This window comes from Priapulus caudatus, unplaced genomic scaffold (assembly GCF_000485595.1).
Source record: "Priapulus caudatus unplaced genomic scaffold, Priapulus_caudatus-5.0.1 Scaffold2507, whole genome shotgun sequence".
In the NCBI taxonomy this organism is placed as follows: domain Eukaryota; kingdom Metazoa; phylum Priapulida; class Priapulimorpha; order Priapulimorphida; family Priapulidae; genus Priapulus; species Priapulus caudatus.
The window spans coordinates 6,661-24,554 of record NW_014579568.1 but is presented as its reverse complement, the minus strand read 5'-3'; the positions used below and the strand labels follow the sequence as shown (position 1 = coordinate 24,554).

General features: G+C 42.4%; 3 protein-coding genes across 3 annotated transcripts; all 3 read left to right on the top strand.

Moving 5' to 3' along the window:
• The first annotated feature begins 1,436 nt into the window (after positions 1 to 1,436).
• LOC106818770 lies at positions 1,437 to 2,591 on the top strand. The gene has a single exon (XM_014823445.1). The coding sequence runs from the start codon at positions 1,504 to 1,506 to the stop codon at positions 2,089 to 2,091; it is 588 nt and encodes a 195-aa protein (XP_014678931.1). The 5' UTR covers positions 1,437 to 1,503; the 3' UTR covers positions 2,092 to 2,591.
• A 2,336-nt stretch (positions 2,592 to 4,927) lies between these two features.
• On the top strand, positions 4,928 to 6,780 carry LOC106818769 (uncharacterized protein K02A2.6-like). The gene is made up of 3 exons (XM_014823444.1): positions 4,928 to 4,943; positions 5,295 to 5,434; positions 5,737 to 6,780. Exons 1-3 carry the CDS (start codon positions 4,928 to 4,930, stop codon positions 6,778 to 6,780), a joined length of 1,200 nt encoding a protein of 399 aa, XP_014678930.1.
• Positions 6,781 to 9,439: 2,659 nt separating this feature from the next.
• Positions 9,440 to 10,000, top strand: LOC106818768. Its single transcript, XM_014823443.1, has one exon. The coding sequence runs from the start codon at positions 9,440 to 9,442 to the stop codon at positions 9,998 to 10,000; it is 561 nt and encodes a 186-aa protein (XP_014678929.1).
• The last annotated feature ends 7,894 nt before the right edge of the window (positions 10,001 to 17,894 follow it).

The following is a 17,894-nucleotide window of genomic DNA, read 5'->3' as shown; positions in this document are numbered from 1 at the left end:
CTAAGTCTTGGCACCTCGTTATGGCTGTCCAGATGGTGTCGTAATCATGTGCGGGGGCATTGACACTACACTGGGGGGTTGTGACACTACAAGGTTAGGAGGTGAAAGAGCCTTAGGCTCATCACTCGGCTGAATTTACTGGTCGTGTTGACGTCTTGGAGTCTAGTTATTCAAAATAAACAAATTTCACTGGCGGCGATCTTGAAATCCAAGATGGCTGCCATCCTGTTTTTCTAAGTGTCATAACTGGGTTCTCCACTATCCGAAATGTGGGTTTAGACACCAAAATTATGTCTCTACGACGTCTTGGAGTCTAGTTATTCAAAATAAACAAATTTCACTGGCGGCGATCTTGAAATCCAATATGGCCGCCATCCTATGTTTCTCTAAGTGTGATAATTGGGTTCTCCACTATCGAAAATATGGGTATAGCCACCACCATTATGTCTCTACGACGTCTAGGAGTCCAGATATTTCAGAAAATCCATTTTCGCTGGCGGTCATTTTGGATTTCAAGATGGCCGCCACAATACGCAAAAGTCAGCCTGGAAACATACCCAGTGGAACTCCCCAAGTATCATAGAAATGATATTTACCCGTTTCCAGCCTCTACCCAAAAAGTTTAGGCTCATCCTTATTTTAGCTCTTTTTTGAAATCTGCCCCCTGACTACCATATTACTTGCGCACTGCTGGGCTCAGCGAGTGACGTTACACACGCAAATTATAACATGCCACCAAGTCATAAAAACATGTATTAACCGGTTATTACAGCCTCTGATCTTGAAACTGAGTAGCATAAATGGGAAACCCCTATGTTATTGTTGGATATTGTTAAGAGATAACCATCAGCGCCACCTATGTGAAGCGATGTAAACGCGGGAACTTAATAAGGGTGCATACTCTGGGGAACTCGTGTTGTTTTACCACCACCGCTGCGCAAAGATAATACTACAGGAACTGCATAGTACACACTCTGGTGTTGTCTGGATGAAAGCCATTGCACGTCAGGAGCGGATCCAGGGGGGAGTTCGGGTAGTTCAACTGAAACATAATTTTAATTAGTCCAAGCCGACGCAGACCACAGTAATGGGTTACCAGTTAAACCCGCACCCTCAGATTAACAAAGCGGAGTCATAACGTCTGCATTTGCGGACTAAATTTTAATAATAATTAAAGTACCATCGTTTATTTTTTTTTACAAGTGATTGTATGCATTTCATGAGAAATTAGCAGAACAATTTTATTTATATAATTCTATTTCTAACATTAAAAAATGCAGTAAATTCTAAGCAGTCACAATTTAGTTATAACATTTCATTCTTTTTCTCAAACAGGACTGCCTGTGATGACAGTTGTGATGACAGTTGTACCCTGGATGACAGTTGTACCCTGTGATGACAGTTCTACCCTGGACTAAAGTAAAGTCAGCATGGCCACCAAGCAAAAGAAATTCAAACCGCTCTCTATTGTGACTGCAGCTGCAAGGTCTAGGCAGTTTCCTGATGATTTCTACGCTGACGGGAGTCCCGAGTGTTATGTTCTGCAAACATTGCCATCATAGTGTAGACTACACACGATTAGACACTGTAAAAGACCATATCAAAAGTAAGAAACATATGAAAAGAAAAGAATCAAAGACAGAACCTTTAGGTGGATCATCCAAGGGGCCACATCAGCGTCAGATCAGTTTGGATACAGCTATGAAATCTAAAGATCTTCGAGAAGGGTTTATATTAAGTGTAAAGTGCTTTGTAAAGTGCTGCACCATGGCTGACATCCCTCTCAACAAAGTGGAGAATATGAGACCTTTTATGAGGCCTAACAGTGTTTATGTGCCATGTCTGGCTCATATCATCAATCTTGGTGCCGAAGCATTCCAACATTACCCAGAATTCAGCAAGGTTGACACTTTCACAAAGATGGTGAAGTCATCGTTCTTTAAGAAGCCAGCACGCAAGAACAGGCACCTCAAGTATGTCAGAGAATATCTGACAGCTGACCAGTGCAAGTTGCCCCATGTCCCCGTTTCCACCCGATGGAATTCATGGTACAACTGTCAAATATCATTCAGAACACCTCCATGTCTATGAAGGGTTCTTTAGACAGGAGGCGAGTAAAGGTGTGGCCGTTGAAACAATATTAGAGATGCTACGGAACAAGGACATCTACAACGAACTGAAACTCTACATGGGTTTCATCACTGAGCACAGTGCCCGTCTCACAACCGTACTCACCAGCCTAGAGGGTACAATGAAACCACGTGCCTGCACCGTTTTCAATGTTCTTGAAGATGTTAACGCATTCCTTGCTGCTGAGAGGATCATTTGGTGAAACTAACAAGCTGCTACAAGAAAACCCTCAAGCAGAAAAAGAGAAGCTTTGTAGAACTTTTAAGAACGTGTTCAAGACAGCAGCAGACAAGATCAACAAGCACCTTGACCAACATCCAGCTATGCCTTTTTACAAGGCTGCTCGGATTTTTGATCCGAGACAGCTTGGCTCCATTTTACTGGACATAGGCGACTACCAGCATGTCTTAACTGGTTTGATTACAATCAAACAGAGGCTCTACAAGAATGGCTAATATACACCCATCTAAACCCATTTGAAACCCCTAACCCTCTTGATCTTGCCCGTTTCTGGGATTCCATGTCTAACAGATTTCCTGATCTTGCGAGAATAGCTAATGATGCCATGTGGATGCCAGTCTCAAGTGTAGATGCTTAGCGTAGTTTTCCACAGTATGAACATATTTTGAACGACAAAAGAGAGAACTTAACAGCTGAAAACATCAAAATGATGACCATGCTGTATTACAACGGTGATGTTGAAAGGCAATTTTAAAACTCTGAACTGTGAGAAAACTGCACAAATGAGAAAGCACATAATGATGGTAAAGTGTGCACAGGTCAAGAATGTTTTGTTTCAATTTACCATGATAGACTTCATTGTTGTTATATCACAGATAAAATACATAAACATTCAGAATGGAAATGGATGTTTCCATAAATGAAGGTGCTAAAATACATTGGACAATTGTCACCGTTTTACATTTTAATAAACATAAAGGTTTGTTTTTGTATGCAAATCTTATGTAAACGGAATCTTTGTTTTTTCATGTGTACAAAGTGTATGGCATTACGGAATTTCAGTTTTTCAGCCACTTTGAAACGGAATTCATGATTTTCCCAAATGGAAAAGGCCTTTTTTGAAACGGAAAATCACTGTCCCTACATTTCAAAGAACTAAATGCCGAGCTACTTGTGCGACATGCAAACTGTCACATCCCACTCCTCTCCATTATGACAGAATCCCAAAGGAGAAAGGCTCCAGCCAAAGGAAAGATGATGACCCTGATCATGCAGTTTCTGCCTGCTGTGCCACTAATAGGGGCTATGCAACCTCTATGATAATGCCAGTGTGGGTGGCGTCAACATCTGATCCAGGCCGTGAGGTCCTTACCTACGCCATGATGGACACGCAAAGTGACTCCTCCTTTATTTTGGACACTAATATCTTGTAAGAAGAACAAGAAGCCATAGTATAATGAAAGTGTCCAATGCACTGTAGCTCACCACAAAAAAGGACAGCCAAAATGACGTAGAGTGAAAAGAAGTCAGTTTTAATTGAGGCAACCATCGGACGTAAGCATATATAGAAACGAAGAGTATATATGGGAGAACTCCATTATATACTCTGATAATTATTGTAATTTTTTATGTGAAAATGAATAAATAATATTATATAATAAATATAACATAATTTATATAACACAAAAATGAATGACAATGTCGGCTGTGTGACGGTAACCTGGCGCTAAATACCCGCTTTGAATGTTTCTTAAGCATAAATGCATTAATATCATAATTAATAACACTGATAATAATAATAGTATAAATAATATAGATTTCATGAGCAGGAATTTGCATTAAAAGATATTGGTCAATCGAAATCTTGTAAAACAGAACCACAGACAGATGTTGACAACCACAGACTGTATTGTTAATCTGCGTGTCATAATAATAAAATGCTATATAATTGCCAAGAACCACCTAAACCCGTAAATTTGCTTCTTTTTTTAAATATCAAAACCCCCATAGCCCCTTATTCATTCACATACCAAAAATGAGCAAAGGATCCACATTGTAACCTGAAACTGAACTAATCGGCCTAATTCAAAAACATTTTGCACCAAAATTGCCGTGGCTTTCGAAAAAGTACCGGTCGCGACTGGCGTGCTCCCAAAATAATTACGTTAATATGGGAGCAAAACCGAGTAACATATCTATACTCCCAAAACATTTCAAACATCCCGTGGTCAAACGCTTCCGCGGAGTTATCGTTGAAATCGTAGCCAAATGTGAACGCTAGGACTGGACGGACGGACGATGGAACAACACCATCGGCAAAAGCTCAGCTTTGAAAACACGCGACTGTCAAGGTGATAAAAAATTAACAGAGATCATGTCAGAAGTATTGTTCACATAATATAGTAATGTCTGTTTTGGTATTGATAAAGACTTCATTTAAAAACGGGTTGTTTAAGGATCTAATACCATAGCCGAGAGAAGACAAATTGTTAAACTTCTTTATAAAGTGTTTTTTGGGTTTTTTTTTTTAGTTTTCACGGTGTACAAAGTGTTTGAAGCATTCGACATCTCATTATAAATAAACATCATTCTCCATCAGTAAGAAGCGTCGTGTCCGACATTTATACCACACATATACCCCTATACCCATATACCCCTATCGGATAAGCCCCCCTCCCACACCCATCCCCCCGCTTGGTCGCTTCCCTCAGTCGCTTCGCTCCCTCGCTCAGGGGCTCGGCGACCTAACACAACCCCCACTCAGCCGCTCCGCTCCCTCAATTGGGCCCCCCTACTTTGAAAAAAAAGGTGGCGCTGCCCCTGGATACGACCCACGATGGCGGCACACATTGGTAAGCTGGATGCTTTCGACGAAGCTGTGGAGTCGTGGGACTCATACGCCGAGACTAGAAATGTTTTTTGTGGCAAATGAGATCCCTGACAGCAAGAAGGTTGCGTCACTCTTGAGTGTGGTTGGGCCCCGTACCTACACACTGCTGCGCAATTTGGTCTCACCGGATAACCCAGCTGATAAGGATTTTGCAACGTTGTTGAAGATGTTAAATGACCATATAAACCCGAAGCCATTGTCGAGCGTTTTCGAGTGTGTGATGACGTTTGTCAGTGAGCTTCGTAAGCTAGCTATTCATTGCGAGTTCAGCACGGTGCTAGCCGACACACTGAGGGACAGGTTTGTGTGACAGGTGTGCTGAGGCATGAGCACATACAGAAGCGGCTATTGTCTGAGGGGACATTAACGTTGGAGAGGGCGGTGGAGATCAGTGTGGCCATGGAGACGGCATCCCGAGATGCGGCGGAGGTGCGAGGCATGACGCACGCCAGCGTAAGCAAAGTGATGAATACGCATGCTAAGCCAAGCCACAGTTCCACACAGTTTCGTGGCGGAAAAGCTACAAATGTCGGCAGTCGGCGTGGATATAATACCACTGAACCTGTGGCGAGTACCTGCCGAACTTGTGCTGCCGATGTAATGGGAATCACAAGGCCAACGACTGTAGATTCATTGACAGTACATGTTATTATTGCGACAAGAAGGGCCACATTGAAAAAGCGTGTTTAAAGAAAAAACGAGACGGTGGACGGCCAGGTAGAAACATACATGTGCAGTCTGTATACGCGGTGCAGGATGACGGTTACTCAGAGGAGCCCATCTTACACCATTCGGATTTGGGTACAGTTAAGCACAGCTCACCCATCTATGTACATCCCAGGATTGAAGGAGATAATTTCAGTATGGAGCTGGATACGGGGACGTCAGTGTCGATCATCTCGGAGATGGACTATAGAAACTCCACGGAACCGATAGGTGTTAACCTCGAGAAATCAGGTGACATCTTGCGCGCATATTCCGGTCACCAGATTAAACCAATCGGGAAGCTACATGTTACTTTTCAACTAAATGGACAGGATGAGAAGTTGGACTTGCTGGTTGTACCTACAGATAGCCCGAGGTTGTTTGGTAGGGACTGGCTGGCCAAGCTGTGCATGAATTGGCAAGAAGTCACGTCGCTCAAGGCACTATCGACCAATAGCTCCAAGAGACTGGAATCGTTAGTGGAGAAACACAAGGTAATATTCCAGCCCGGAATTGGAAAACTGAAAAACATCCAGGGTTCCCTGACTTTGGAGAATGATGCGAAGCCTCGATTTCAGAAAGCTAGGACAGTGCCTTATGCGTTCAGGTCCAAGATCGAAGACAGGTTACAAAACCTACAGCAAGAAGATATAATCAAACCAGTCAAACACAGTAAATGGGCCACACCCATCGTACCGGCAGTAAAGAAAAACAGACAAATCCGCATTTGTAGAGACTACCGCATGACACTGAACCCAGTTATGTGTGTAGATAAGTATCCACTACCGAGAATAGAAGACATCTTCGCTAGTTTGGTGGGTGGACAAAAATTCTCCAAGATTGACCTAACCCAGGCGTATCACCAGATGGAAATGGACGAGCAGTCGAAGAACATGCTGGTTATAAACACGCACAAGGGATTATTCCGTTACAACCGCCTAGTTTTTGGTGTGTCAAGCGCACCTTCACAGTGGCAGAGAGCAATTGACCAGGTCCTACAGAACGTTCCATTCACACAATGTATGCTAGATGACATCATTGTGTCCGGTTGTTCGAATGATGAACACTTGAGCAACCTGAAGATGGTGTTTTAACGGTTGGAGTCATACGGACTTAAGGCAAACTTGGATAAGTGTGAATTTTTCCAAGACAGAATCAGTTACTGTGGACACGAAATAGATGCACAAGGATTGCACAAGTCTCCCGAGAAGCTCCGAGCGGTGAGGGATACAAGGAGGCCTGAGAGCATGACAGAGCTTCGTGCTTTTCTCGGTCTCGTGAATTATTACCACCGTTTCCTAGAGAACTTGTCGACAGTTGCGGCACCATTGCATGATCTGTTGCATGACGACAAGCAGTGGGAATGGACCCCTCTGTGTGAAATGTCATTTCAGCAAATCAAGGACATGATATGCTCTGAAAAGATACTGTGTCACTTTGATCCGTCACTGCAAATGAAGGTAGCGTGCGATGCATCACCATATGGCATTGGATGTGTACTCTCGCTCGTGTGTCCCGACAACACGGAGAGACCGATAGCGTTTGCGTCGCAAACGATGAACAAAGCCGAGAAAGGATACTCCCAAATAGACAAAGAAGCCTTGGCCTTGTATTGGGGTGTTCGGACGTTCAACACGTACCTGTACGGACATAGGTTCACGCTTGTAACGGACCACAAGCCATTACTCAGTATATTCAACCCGTCCAAGGCCCTACCCGTCATGCCAGCTGCAAGACTGCAGAGGTATGCGGTGTTTTTGTCAAAACACCAGTACGACATTGAGTACAAAAGCACCAAGAAGCATTTGAATGCTGACTTACTCTCGCGACTTCCACTGGCGGAAGTGGACACGTTCGAAGGAGACAGTGACCCAGTTGACATACCACACATTGGGAGGGCATTCCGGTGTCGTGTGAGAAAATCTGTACAGAAACGAGACGTGATCCAGTTTTGTCACAAGTGTTGGATTTTGTCATGAGCGGACATTTTCCTGATCAAATGAACAGCGATACGCACTTGGCAAATTTCTTGGCACGCAAGGACGAGCTGAATGTGCATCAAAGGTGTCTTATGTGGGGAAACAGGGCGATTGTCCCTGAATCGCTGCGATCCAGAGTTCTTGACGAGATACATTCGGGGCATGTTGGCATTGTCAAGATGAAAATGCTATCGCGCTCCTATGTGTGGTGGCCACACATTGACAGAGACATTGAGACAATGTGCAAAGCATGTAGGGGGTGCGTCTCAAGGCAGAACACACCGCCAGCTTCACCTGTTCCCCCTTGGAGTTTGCCTGGAGCACCTTGGTATCGGTTACATATCAATTTTGCAGGCCCGTTTGAAGGAGCGATGTTTCTGATAGTCGTGGATGCCTATTCAAAGTGGCTGGAAGTATTCCATATGAAGAGTACGACTAGCACAGCCACAATCAACCAACTGAGAACCCTCTTGAGCTTGTCTCAGACAATGGTCCTCAATTTCGTTCAGAAGAATTCAAGCAGTTCACGATGGCTAACGCAATTCGTCATACGATGTCAGCGCCATTTCATCCGAGAACAAATGGCCAGGCAGAGCGTTTCGTCCAAACGTTCAAACGTGCCATGAAGGCAGCACAAGGCAGTTCTGTAAACCAGAGGCTGAACTGTTTCCTATGCAAATATCGCATCACACCACATGCGACGACAAATGTGACCCGCTCCAGCATAATACGGACTAAGTCGCAAGACATTGTTTTGAGTAATGAGCACGCAAACATGTCAATGCTGAAAATGGCCTACCTGGACAAAAATGAGATTTTTACAAAAACAAGTTCCTAAGTGCATATTTAATCCGGATATATAGGTTCAGATATCTCTAGATTATTTGACCCACAATAAAATTAGTATTTTAGCAAGGACATGTTTGAAAAGATAACAAGAAAAACCTGAATTTTGGCTGAAAAAATCGCCAATTTCAAAGTACTCCTGGGGATTCCCTGGTAATGTCCCCATAGCTTATTTGGTATCAAAATAAAGAGTAGACTGGTACCCGGTCCCACCTCTCGGCTTAGTTACTCGATGGGTACTAACCACCGAGTAATCGAAGTGGGAGCGACTATCAGTCTAAATAAAGAGCTGCTTGCGCACTACATTATGGGAATATGGCTGCCGCCATGTTCACAAAAACTTTGTGATATTTTCTGTTGTTTTTGTCATAAATATCACAAAATATCGTATTTTTAGTCTCAAATACTTCAGTGAATGACAAGGAAAATGTTGTGGTAACACTTTGGAATTGGATGCAATTAAGAGTGGTGAAGCGGCTGCAAGGCTGCTGAATGAGATCAGCAATGCTAACATTGCTAGTTCAGTGCATGGAATTCAGACCGGCCCCTGACCGGGTGGCCCACGACTGGGCAGCCCACCTGATTGAAACCCCTGTGGAGAACACTGGATATGGATATTTTTCCTAGGTATGTGTTAGTACCAACATTGTGCAAAGTTTGAAAGCAATCAGACTGCATTTAATGGTTGGTTGCTATGTATTTTTGATTGACAATCATTGCAAAAGAGTGTGACATCTTTGGAAGGCTTTATCTCAAAAGCTGCATATTCCGGAATAAGTCGGTCTCCGATCTTCAAATTGCTGTAGATCGGTCAATTCTTTAGATATAGCCAAATATTATATATCATTTTAAAGGTAATTAAATTATCTATTCAGATATGCACATAATCCTGGTTTTGCTGGAGCGGGTCACAAATGAATCGCCATCTATGCTGCTGTATGGACGCAACATACTAACACGTTTGGATGTGTCGAAGCCGAATCTGGCACAGACAGTGCAACGTAAGCAGATAAACATGAACACTCGATATTCTGGTGTTCGGCGGCTGGAAGTGGGACAGACGGTGATTACACGTGATTATCGTATCAGTAGAAACAAGTGGGTGCACGGGCAGATTTATTCCCAGACAGGCCCACTATCGTACAAGGTCGACGTCGATGGTACTTTGTGGAGAAGACATCTGGATCAGTTAATATTGGCAGACATTAGTTCAGCAGCACCGCAGAACAGTACCATCCCGGAAATGTCATCTCCAGCGTTCATCTCTGGTGGTAGTCGAAACGCTGGTATCGGGGAGAGTGAGTCCAGTAATAGGAAGGCGACTCCAGCAGTGAGCAGCCCAGAGAAGACTCCAGCAGTGAGCAGCCTGGAGAAGACTCTAACGAGTCATAGAACACCACCGGTGACGGCAGTTCAACGCAGTCCTGTGGCAGCAGTCCGTCAGAATCCGGCGAGAATCCGAAAGGCTCCAGATCGTCTGAATCTGTGACTTTGTGACAATTTCAGTTATCAGAGGATTACAGAGATACTGATATATTTAGGAACTGTAATAAGGTATGTCATACATTTAGGAAAGTATAAACTAAGGGGAAAGGTATGTTATGTATTACGCTATGGCCTACGTTAGGACGCGCAGGGTTACCGCGCGCAGTGGTATCCAGTATATGTGGTATGGGTGACTTCGTTTTAATAAAGTAGTTCTTCTTGCAATGGAAGCCGTTCGCACTGGTTGATGTTTGAGGCAGCGGAGATTTGTTCTGACTAGTCCAGTGCCTAGACGGCCAGACTGGACGTAACAGACACTATGACTGTTTTATTTGTTGGAGTACTACATCAATGACATCGAGTTGTATGTAATGTATATTGTTTAATAAACAAGTCTTTGACCTTCGAGTTATATTCCTCTGACCTGTTCCTGACATCGCGGTATACCGCGGTAATACCCAGTGCTCAATTTTAAGGTTTATTTCTTGGTTGTCCGGAGGACAACCAAGAGAGTAGCATATGGTTGTCCCTCAAGAGTTTTGGTTGTCCAGATATTATTTAAACATGTGCTGCATGCGCTCTGCTCACGTGATGCTCAGTGCTGTAAAGCAAAAGGCCTAATCATGTACATTTTGTACGTATTGCAGTGACAGCAGACATGGCCATTCGCATTGTTTCACTCATTATATGAAGAGAATAAAATATTGGTAATGTGGTAAATGATGCTGGGATCAATGACGTATAATAATAGTAATTAAAAGTTGCATAAAATTTATTTCATAACATTTACATTAAGTTAACTAACACTACAAACATTACTAACATTACTAATGTTCACTGTGTCAAGTTACAGATGAGTAAAAATTGAAAATTAACAGGAAACATTGTTGTTAAGCACGTGATGTTATACTTTGTATCAAGCAAGCCAGACAATGCGTCTAGACATGTACGTTTGCAGCGTATTGTGCAACCCTGGCCGTATGTAAAATGAACGCGCGCATTATGAATATAAAATTTTTATAGAGGTTGGACACCGGACAACCACGGAAGCAATTTATAGTTGCCCGAGAGAAAATCCAGTCGTCACGGACGACCAGACGACTGTTAAAATTGAGCCCTGAATACCGTGTGTTGTGTCTGGATAGTAGCTCCCTCTATATTATTTGTCATATTCATGGCATAATATGACATGTTCCTGGAACAGGAAAATGGCATATTAAAAAACCATATTGGAAAATTACAACAGAAAAGTAAAGATAATGCCGAAACACTGGATGATCTAGAACAGTATGGGAGACGGGAAAATATTGAAATAACAGGAGTTCCCCAAGTAGAGAATGAAAACATAGAGAGAATTGTACTGACAATAGGGGAACAACTAGGAGTCCACATAGCTAGCAACGACATTAGCGTAGCGCATAGATTGCCAAAACCGAGAAATGGGGCACCTCCCGTAATTATTGCTAGATTTGTAAGAAGAGAAACTCGTGATAAGATTTATGAAGCTAGGAAGAAAGTAATCTCAGGGGATATGCTAGGATTCACCAACAATAGGAGTTTATATCAATGAAAGTCTAACAAAGGTGAAGCATGTATTATTTGTGAAAAGCCTTGTGTTCAGACGGGAACACGAATACAAATTTTTCTGGACACCAGCGTTCAAAATTGGTGCCGACCCGGAGGCCCGAGGCCACCAAGTTTTTGCTCGAGCCACCATCTTTACGAAACTGCCGGTCCTCCTGACCAGTACTTTTCCCCCTCATATTATAAACGGAAGCATATTCTAATGCGCTCCGTTTCTGACAGGGTATAAAGACTAGAGCTGAGGGCATGAACTGCCTCAACTCATGATTCGCCATACGAACAAAAACTCGCGACCGTCTAAGAAATCGATTGCGGCATGACGCATGTAGCGTAGCCGAGTGTTTTTATGCGTAACGCATAATAATAAGTTCCTATGTCGCAGGGGTTATCGTGACTGAATTCGTTACTTTTCTTTACGTATAAAGTGGACTATTTTTATTCAGTTAGATATCTAGAAGCAATGTAAACTGTATATACTTAAAGATTCTAGGCAGTTGTAACTTTGAGGATGTGCGGCAGCTTTGATCTATGCATGGGGGTACCGAGGACTGGGAAGGAGAAAAAAGAAAGTAAAACCTTTCCCAGAAGCTCCTTCGACATTCCTAGAGCTTGAAATATATTAATCAGTCTAGATCTTGATCATTTCAGGTATGGCAGTTGGCACGTATTTTACTCTCCGGGTTCCTGACTCTAGACAAGTTCTCCGTGAATTAAGTGATGATAGGGCAAGGCCAAGTGAATTAAAATGAATATTCGTTACTTCGTTCAGTATCACGTTCTAGTATTATTATTTCTGCCAATAATAATAGCAATATATGTGTGGATCTAAGTTATGGATAATCTACACCATGCTATTTAAATACTCCTACCTCTAAAAATCTGATTTTCATGCATCTTGGCAGAAACAATTCTCTTGGCTAGTCTACAATCAAACAGCCAACGTTCTTTTCTGCAAGCCCTGTCAAGCGGCCTATGGAAGCCTGGACATAGTGCGTCTTAAACAGCTTCCTGACATATATAAAAAGTACTCAGCTGGGTCTTTCGTAACAGGAGGGTCCTCTAACTTCAAGCACTCGGTCCTCTTACAACAACACCAATCAGAAGGACACATGCGGGCTGAGAAAGAAGCTGCCACAAAGTCAGCAGCACCTGGGTCAAGCGTGGCAGAGAAAAGCCTTCAAACATTAAATGAAACAAACTTTGCAAAACTGGAAATATTATTTCGCAATGCTCATGCTCTGGCTAAACATTCAAGACCATTTTCCGATTTTGTGTGGCACACTGAGCTTGATCGAATGAAAGGAGTCAATGTTGGAGAAACATATAGGAATGATAAATCATGCAGGAAGTTTGTAGGTGCGATTGCTGAAGTTGAGCGCCATAGAATTGAACAGGAAGTAACTGCTGCTAAGTTCATGACTGCCCTCACTGATGGTTCAACAGACATATCAGTCACTGAGAATGAGATTATATACGTTCGCTTCTCAACTCGTGGATGCATCAAAGTGTACTTCCTGGCTGTGATGCCTGTTGCCAAAGCAGATGCACAAGGAGTCTATGCAGCTGTCACAAAATCCATATGCACTGCTTTCCCAAATATAGAGAATCCCCTTTGCAAAATTTGTGGCTTTGGGCAGTGATGGAGCAAATGTCAATACAGGAAAACAGAAGGGAGTTATTGCACTTATGCGCAACCATTTAAACACTGACATTGTAATGGTAAAATGTCTGGCCCACGGATTGGAACTATCCTACAAAAATGCCTTAAAGAGCATCCCTCTGTATGACAAAGTAGTTGGCCTGCTCAATGATGTATGTGTTCTATCACAAATCGCCACTACAGCGGAGCTGTTTGTAACAAGCCTTTGAGGCAAAGGCAAAACAGCCAGTGATGCCAACACGCATTGGTGGTACAAGATGGGTCCCACATCTGCTACTAGCCCTGGAGAAGCTTTAGGATGGATACAGTGCACTGATTCTTCACCTTGGACAGGTTGCAGTATCAAGTGACCAGCGGCTACAACCTAAGGCAAAGTACTTGATCAAGCTATTGTTTTCAAAACCAGTCATAGTATTCTCTCATTTCCTTCAAGATGTGCTCGTTTCTTTATCGAAGCTTTCGCTCCAGCGTCAGCAGAGAGAGTCCAGTGTGTATGAGTGCCATGAACAACTGCAGGCTACTGTGAACCAAATTCGCAAATATGAAACAAGACCAGGGTTTCATCTCAGGAAAGTACTGACATCAGAGAATTTCCACAATCAGCCACTGGTGGGGAACATTGCTACCTTCACGTCTGCGCGCCTGATTGTGGTCCAGGCACTGGTAAACAGCCTAGAGGGCCGTTTCTCTGATACATCTTCAGATGTACTGGGTGCTACAAAAATAGCAGATTTGAAGTCATGGCCAGATTCACTAGAAGTGGACTTTGGAGATGAGGAGGTGGCTGTGTTAGTCGACCACTTCCAAGACCGTTTCCAAGCAACTGAGACAGATGTCCAAAAAGCTGAGGATGAATGGACATCTCTCAAACTTTCACTATACAAAAATCACAAGTTCAATGAGCTGTCTTGGCCAGGCATTAACGAGCGCTACCGAACACAATGTCCCAACATCCTGGACTTTATAGACTTCATCCTGGCTCTTCCAGCCAGTTCAGCTGAATGTGAGCGGGGCTTTAGTCAAGTAAAGATACTTAAGACAGAGCTCCGAAATCGGTTAAAATCATCATCATTGTCCGACGTGCTGATGGTCCAGCTAAACTCCCCTGGTGTTGGAAAATTCAACCCCACAGCAGCAATTCACCTGTGGAACTCTTTGGGACCAGGGTCAAGGAGGCCCGATTTCAGGCACGGTACAACGGCTATGCTGGAACCAGCAACTGCAGTAGTTGAAATGAAATCCGATACAGACTCTGAGTCCGACTCTGTCTCAGCTTGTTCAGCCACAAGTGACTATCAGCTGGATGCTGCAGTTGCAGAACCGGAGTGAATTGTGTGTTTAGTATAGGCAAGTGCATGGGCCCCCCAACCCCTATATTTGTAGGAAGTTACTTTTTTATTTTAGTCTTTGGTGTCCATTATTATATTGCTATGCCTATTGTTGTGTGTATCGCCATGTTTGTGTTTTTTTTATAATAAAGTTGAACATTAGATTACTCAGTTACATGTATGCTGTTAATGGTTATTTTTATATACCATTTTGTTACTCACTGGTAGTAAATAAGCGCACCACCAACTTTTGTGCAGGACCACCAACTTTCTGAAGTTGGTGGTCTTGCTGTCCACTAGATTTTCAGCCGAAATTCGAACCCTGATGGACACGCCACAGCAAAATCTTACTCAGGAAGAATGGGCATAGCGAAGTAATTGAAATCACATCTGAAGAGATACTAAATCGCCTGAACACATAGAGTTGAACTGTAACAGATAGTAGATCTTATATTTCCATAATAGTGCTATGGATAGCGTAGAATTTGACGCAATAATACCTAAGAATACCCCCGCACTTGACCTTAAAAATTACCATGTCTAACAGACAGCTATGCTTTTGAACTCGGCAAAAACGATGAGTATGACCCTGATACGAATATAACATCATCACCTAGTAACTATCTAAATCAGCAATCATTTTCTAAATTATTATCGAGTAAGAAATATAATGATTTACTAATAATTCATCTTAATATTAGGAGCTAACAAAAAAATATAAATAGATTAGAGGAGATACTAATGGAAGCTGATACCCTCCCGGACATTGTAGCCATTTCTGAAACTAAGTTACATGGCTCAACTTGCTGCAACATTGACCTCCCCAATTATACATTTATTCATAAGGATTCGACTACCGCAGCAGGTGGAGTTGGCATGTATGTTAAAAACAATATTAAATTTCTAATTAATGATAACATAAAAATAAATGATGAAAAATGTGAGGATTTATGGATTGAAATTGAATTACATCATAATCAAGCAAAAACAGTCATTGGAGTAGTTTATCGACATCCCAACCATAATATTGGTAACTTCCAAAAAAAATTTCAGGAGACTGACCGAAATTGGTAACTTTAACATGAAATATTATATATGTGAAGACTTTAATATTACTATTTTAAAACATGAATCCCATTTGCAAACAAGAGACTATTTAAACTTCTTATTTACTAATGAATGCGTACCACTTATTACCAAACCTACAAGAATCACTGAATCATCTCATACACTTATTGATCACTTCTATACAAACAATCTTTTTAATGACATTATTCCAGGAATACTGCTACACGAAGTGTCTGACCACTTACCTATATTCATACTAATCAAAGCAGTAAACTATAAGCAGTCTAACAAGAAGGTTTGGATTAGAAACGTTACTAATTTCAACTTACAGCAATTTTTGAATGAACTAGGCCAGTCATTTCACAACCATGCAATTCGTAACGCTGATAGGGTCTATGTCCCCCAGGGTACTGGATACCGGACCGTACCCTGCTAACTGTCTAATATACCGGACCGTACCTCGCCTACTCCAAACCGTACCCTGACTGTACCTGTTCCGCCCACTACTGATGTCGCAAAATTTTCGCTAGATTTTTCGCGCATTATTGCGAGAATTTTCGCGTGATGATGCGCGCATTTTCGCGTGAGATTTTTGAAAGATGGCTCTAAGAAGATCTCCAATTATTGTTGTGGTGGAACAGGAACATTTATATGATTATCTGAATGGGTTGGAAACCTATAGACTTGCTGAAACTTGTAGAAAGGGTCGGGAGGTCAAACATGGTAGCGGTTATAAAGAGCGAAGATGGGGATTTTTTGAGGGATAGTCTGGTCGAACTTGAAGACGGTCAGGTGCAGCAGGAAGGCCGTCGCGTTTGGGTAGCCAAGGAAACTCTGTTTTGCTCGGGGCGAAACAATTGCCTGCGGCAATGTGGTGGATTTGGCTCCTGCATGGATGGTAAGCCTTGCACCAAGGATAGAGCTAGAACATAGGTCCCAATAAAACCAATGTGCCTAACCCTAACCCTAACCCTAATCCTAACCCTAACCCTAACCATAACCCTAACCTATTATATTGATATAATATTAATTATTATATTTATATTGATGTAAATGACATTGGTTTTATTGGGACCCATGTTCTCTATCCTTGAACCTACCTAAGCCTTTACATACAACAAGCAGTCTTACATTTCATTGGCGTGTATTCGTCTGCAGGCTTGTGACAGACTGATAAGAGGTCCTCTATCCAAAACGTAATTTTTCGTCTGGTTCAACTTCATTCATGTTCCGTCACGGTTTTTTTGTCTGGTCCAAATATTTTGGAAACCAGCTAGTACTAGTGAACACATTTTAAACACTTTCACGGGTATGTAGTAGCCAAAGGGTGCATTTTTTGTTCCAATTTTGGTGACGATCCATCAATTAAGTCGTTTTCATCAGACAGGCGATCAACATTTTGATAGGGATTTTACTATCAGTATGGCTCATAGGGTCTATGTCCCTCAGGGTGCTGCCGGAACGTACCCTGGGTACGGTCCGGTATACCATAACGTACCCTGCATGGTCACTATTTGATATGGTTATAGGGTTAGGATTAGGGTTAGGGTTAAGGTTAGGGTTAGGGAGTAGGCGTAGGCGACTCCCTAGACTCGTTAGTGGAGTAGGCGAGGTACGGTACGGCATATTAGATAGGTATACCGGAAATTTGAGGAGATAATCTTAAACCCAAAATTCTGAGCTCTGAACTAAACTGTATCATGTATGCTCACAGAGAGAGAATATCAACACAAACAGATGCAACAGTAAGAGAGTATTTGTTGTACAATTATTCTGATGCTGTATGTCATGTATACACCTCAAACAGTTAGCAGGGTACGTTCCGGTATACCGGACCGTACCCAGGGTACGTTCCGGCAGTACCCCGGGAGACATACCCTCTCAGCCAAACTGGGCGAAAATCCCCGAGGCGAAACTGTAAGCCGGGCAAAACTACCTGATACAGATCAATGCTGATATATATATAACAATGTATTTTTGAATTTTTATTTTTTATGAATTCACATTGTTAAAAATTTCAAAAATGTACAATTAATATCTGATCTCACAGTCAATTAGTTTTTTAGACCAAATTTTTGCTTAAGCTACAACAATCAAAATATAGTCTGGTGATTCGGATGCACACATTAATTTCTTTTGTTTTCAGACTGCCCAAAGAAGACAGAACAGCGAGGCAAAGGGGGCCACAGATGTTCTTTCAAGGTTGAGATGAAGATGTTTTCATCTTCAGTGGGACAGTGGGAGGTGACTGTCAGTGG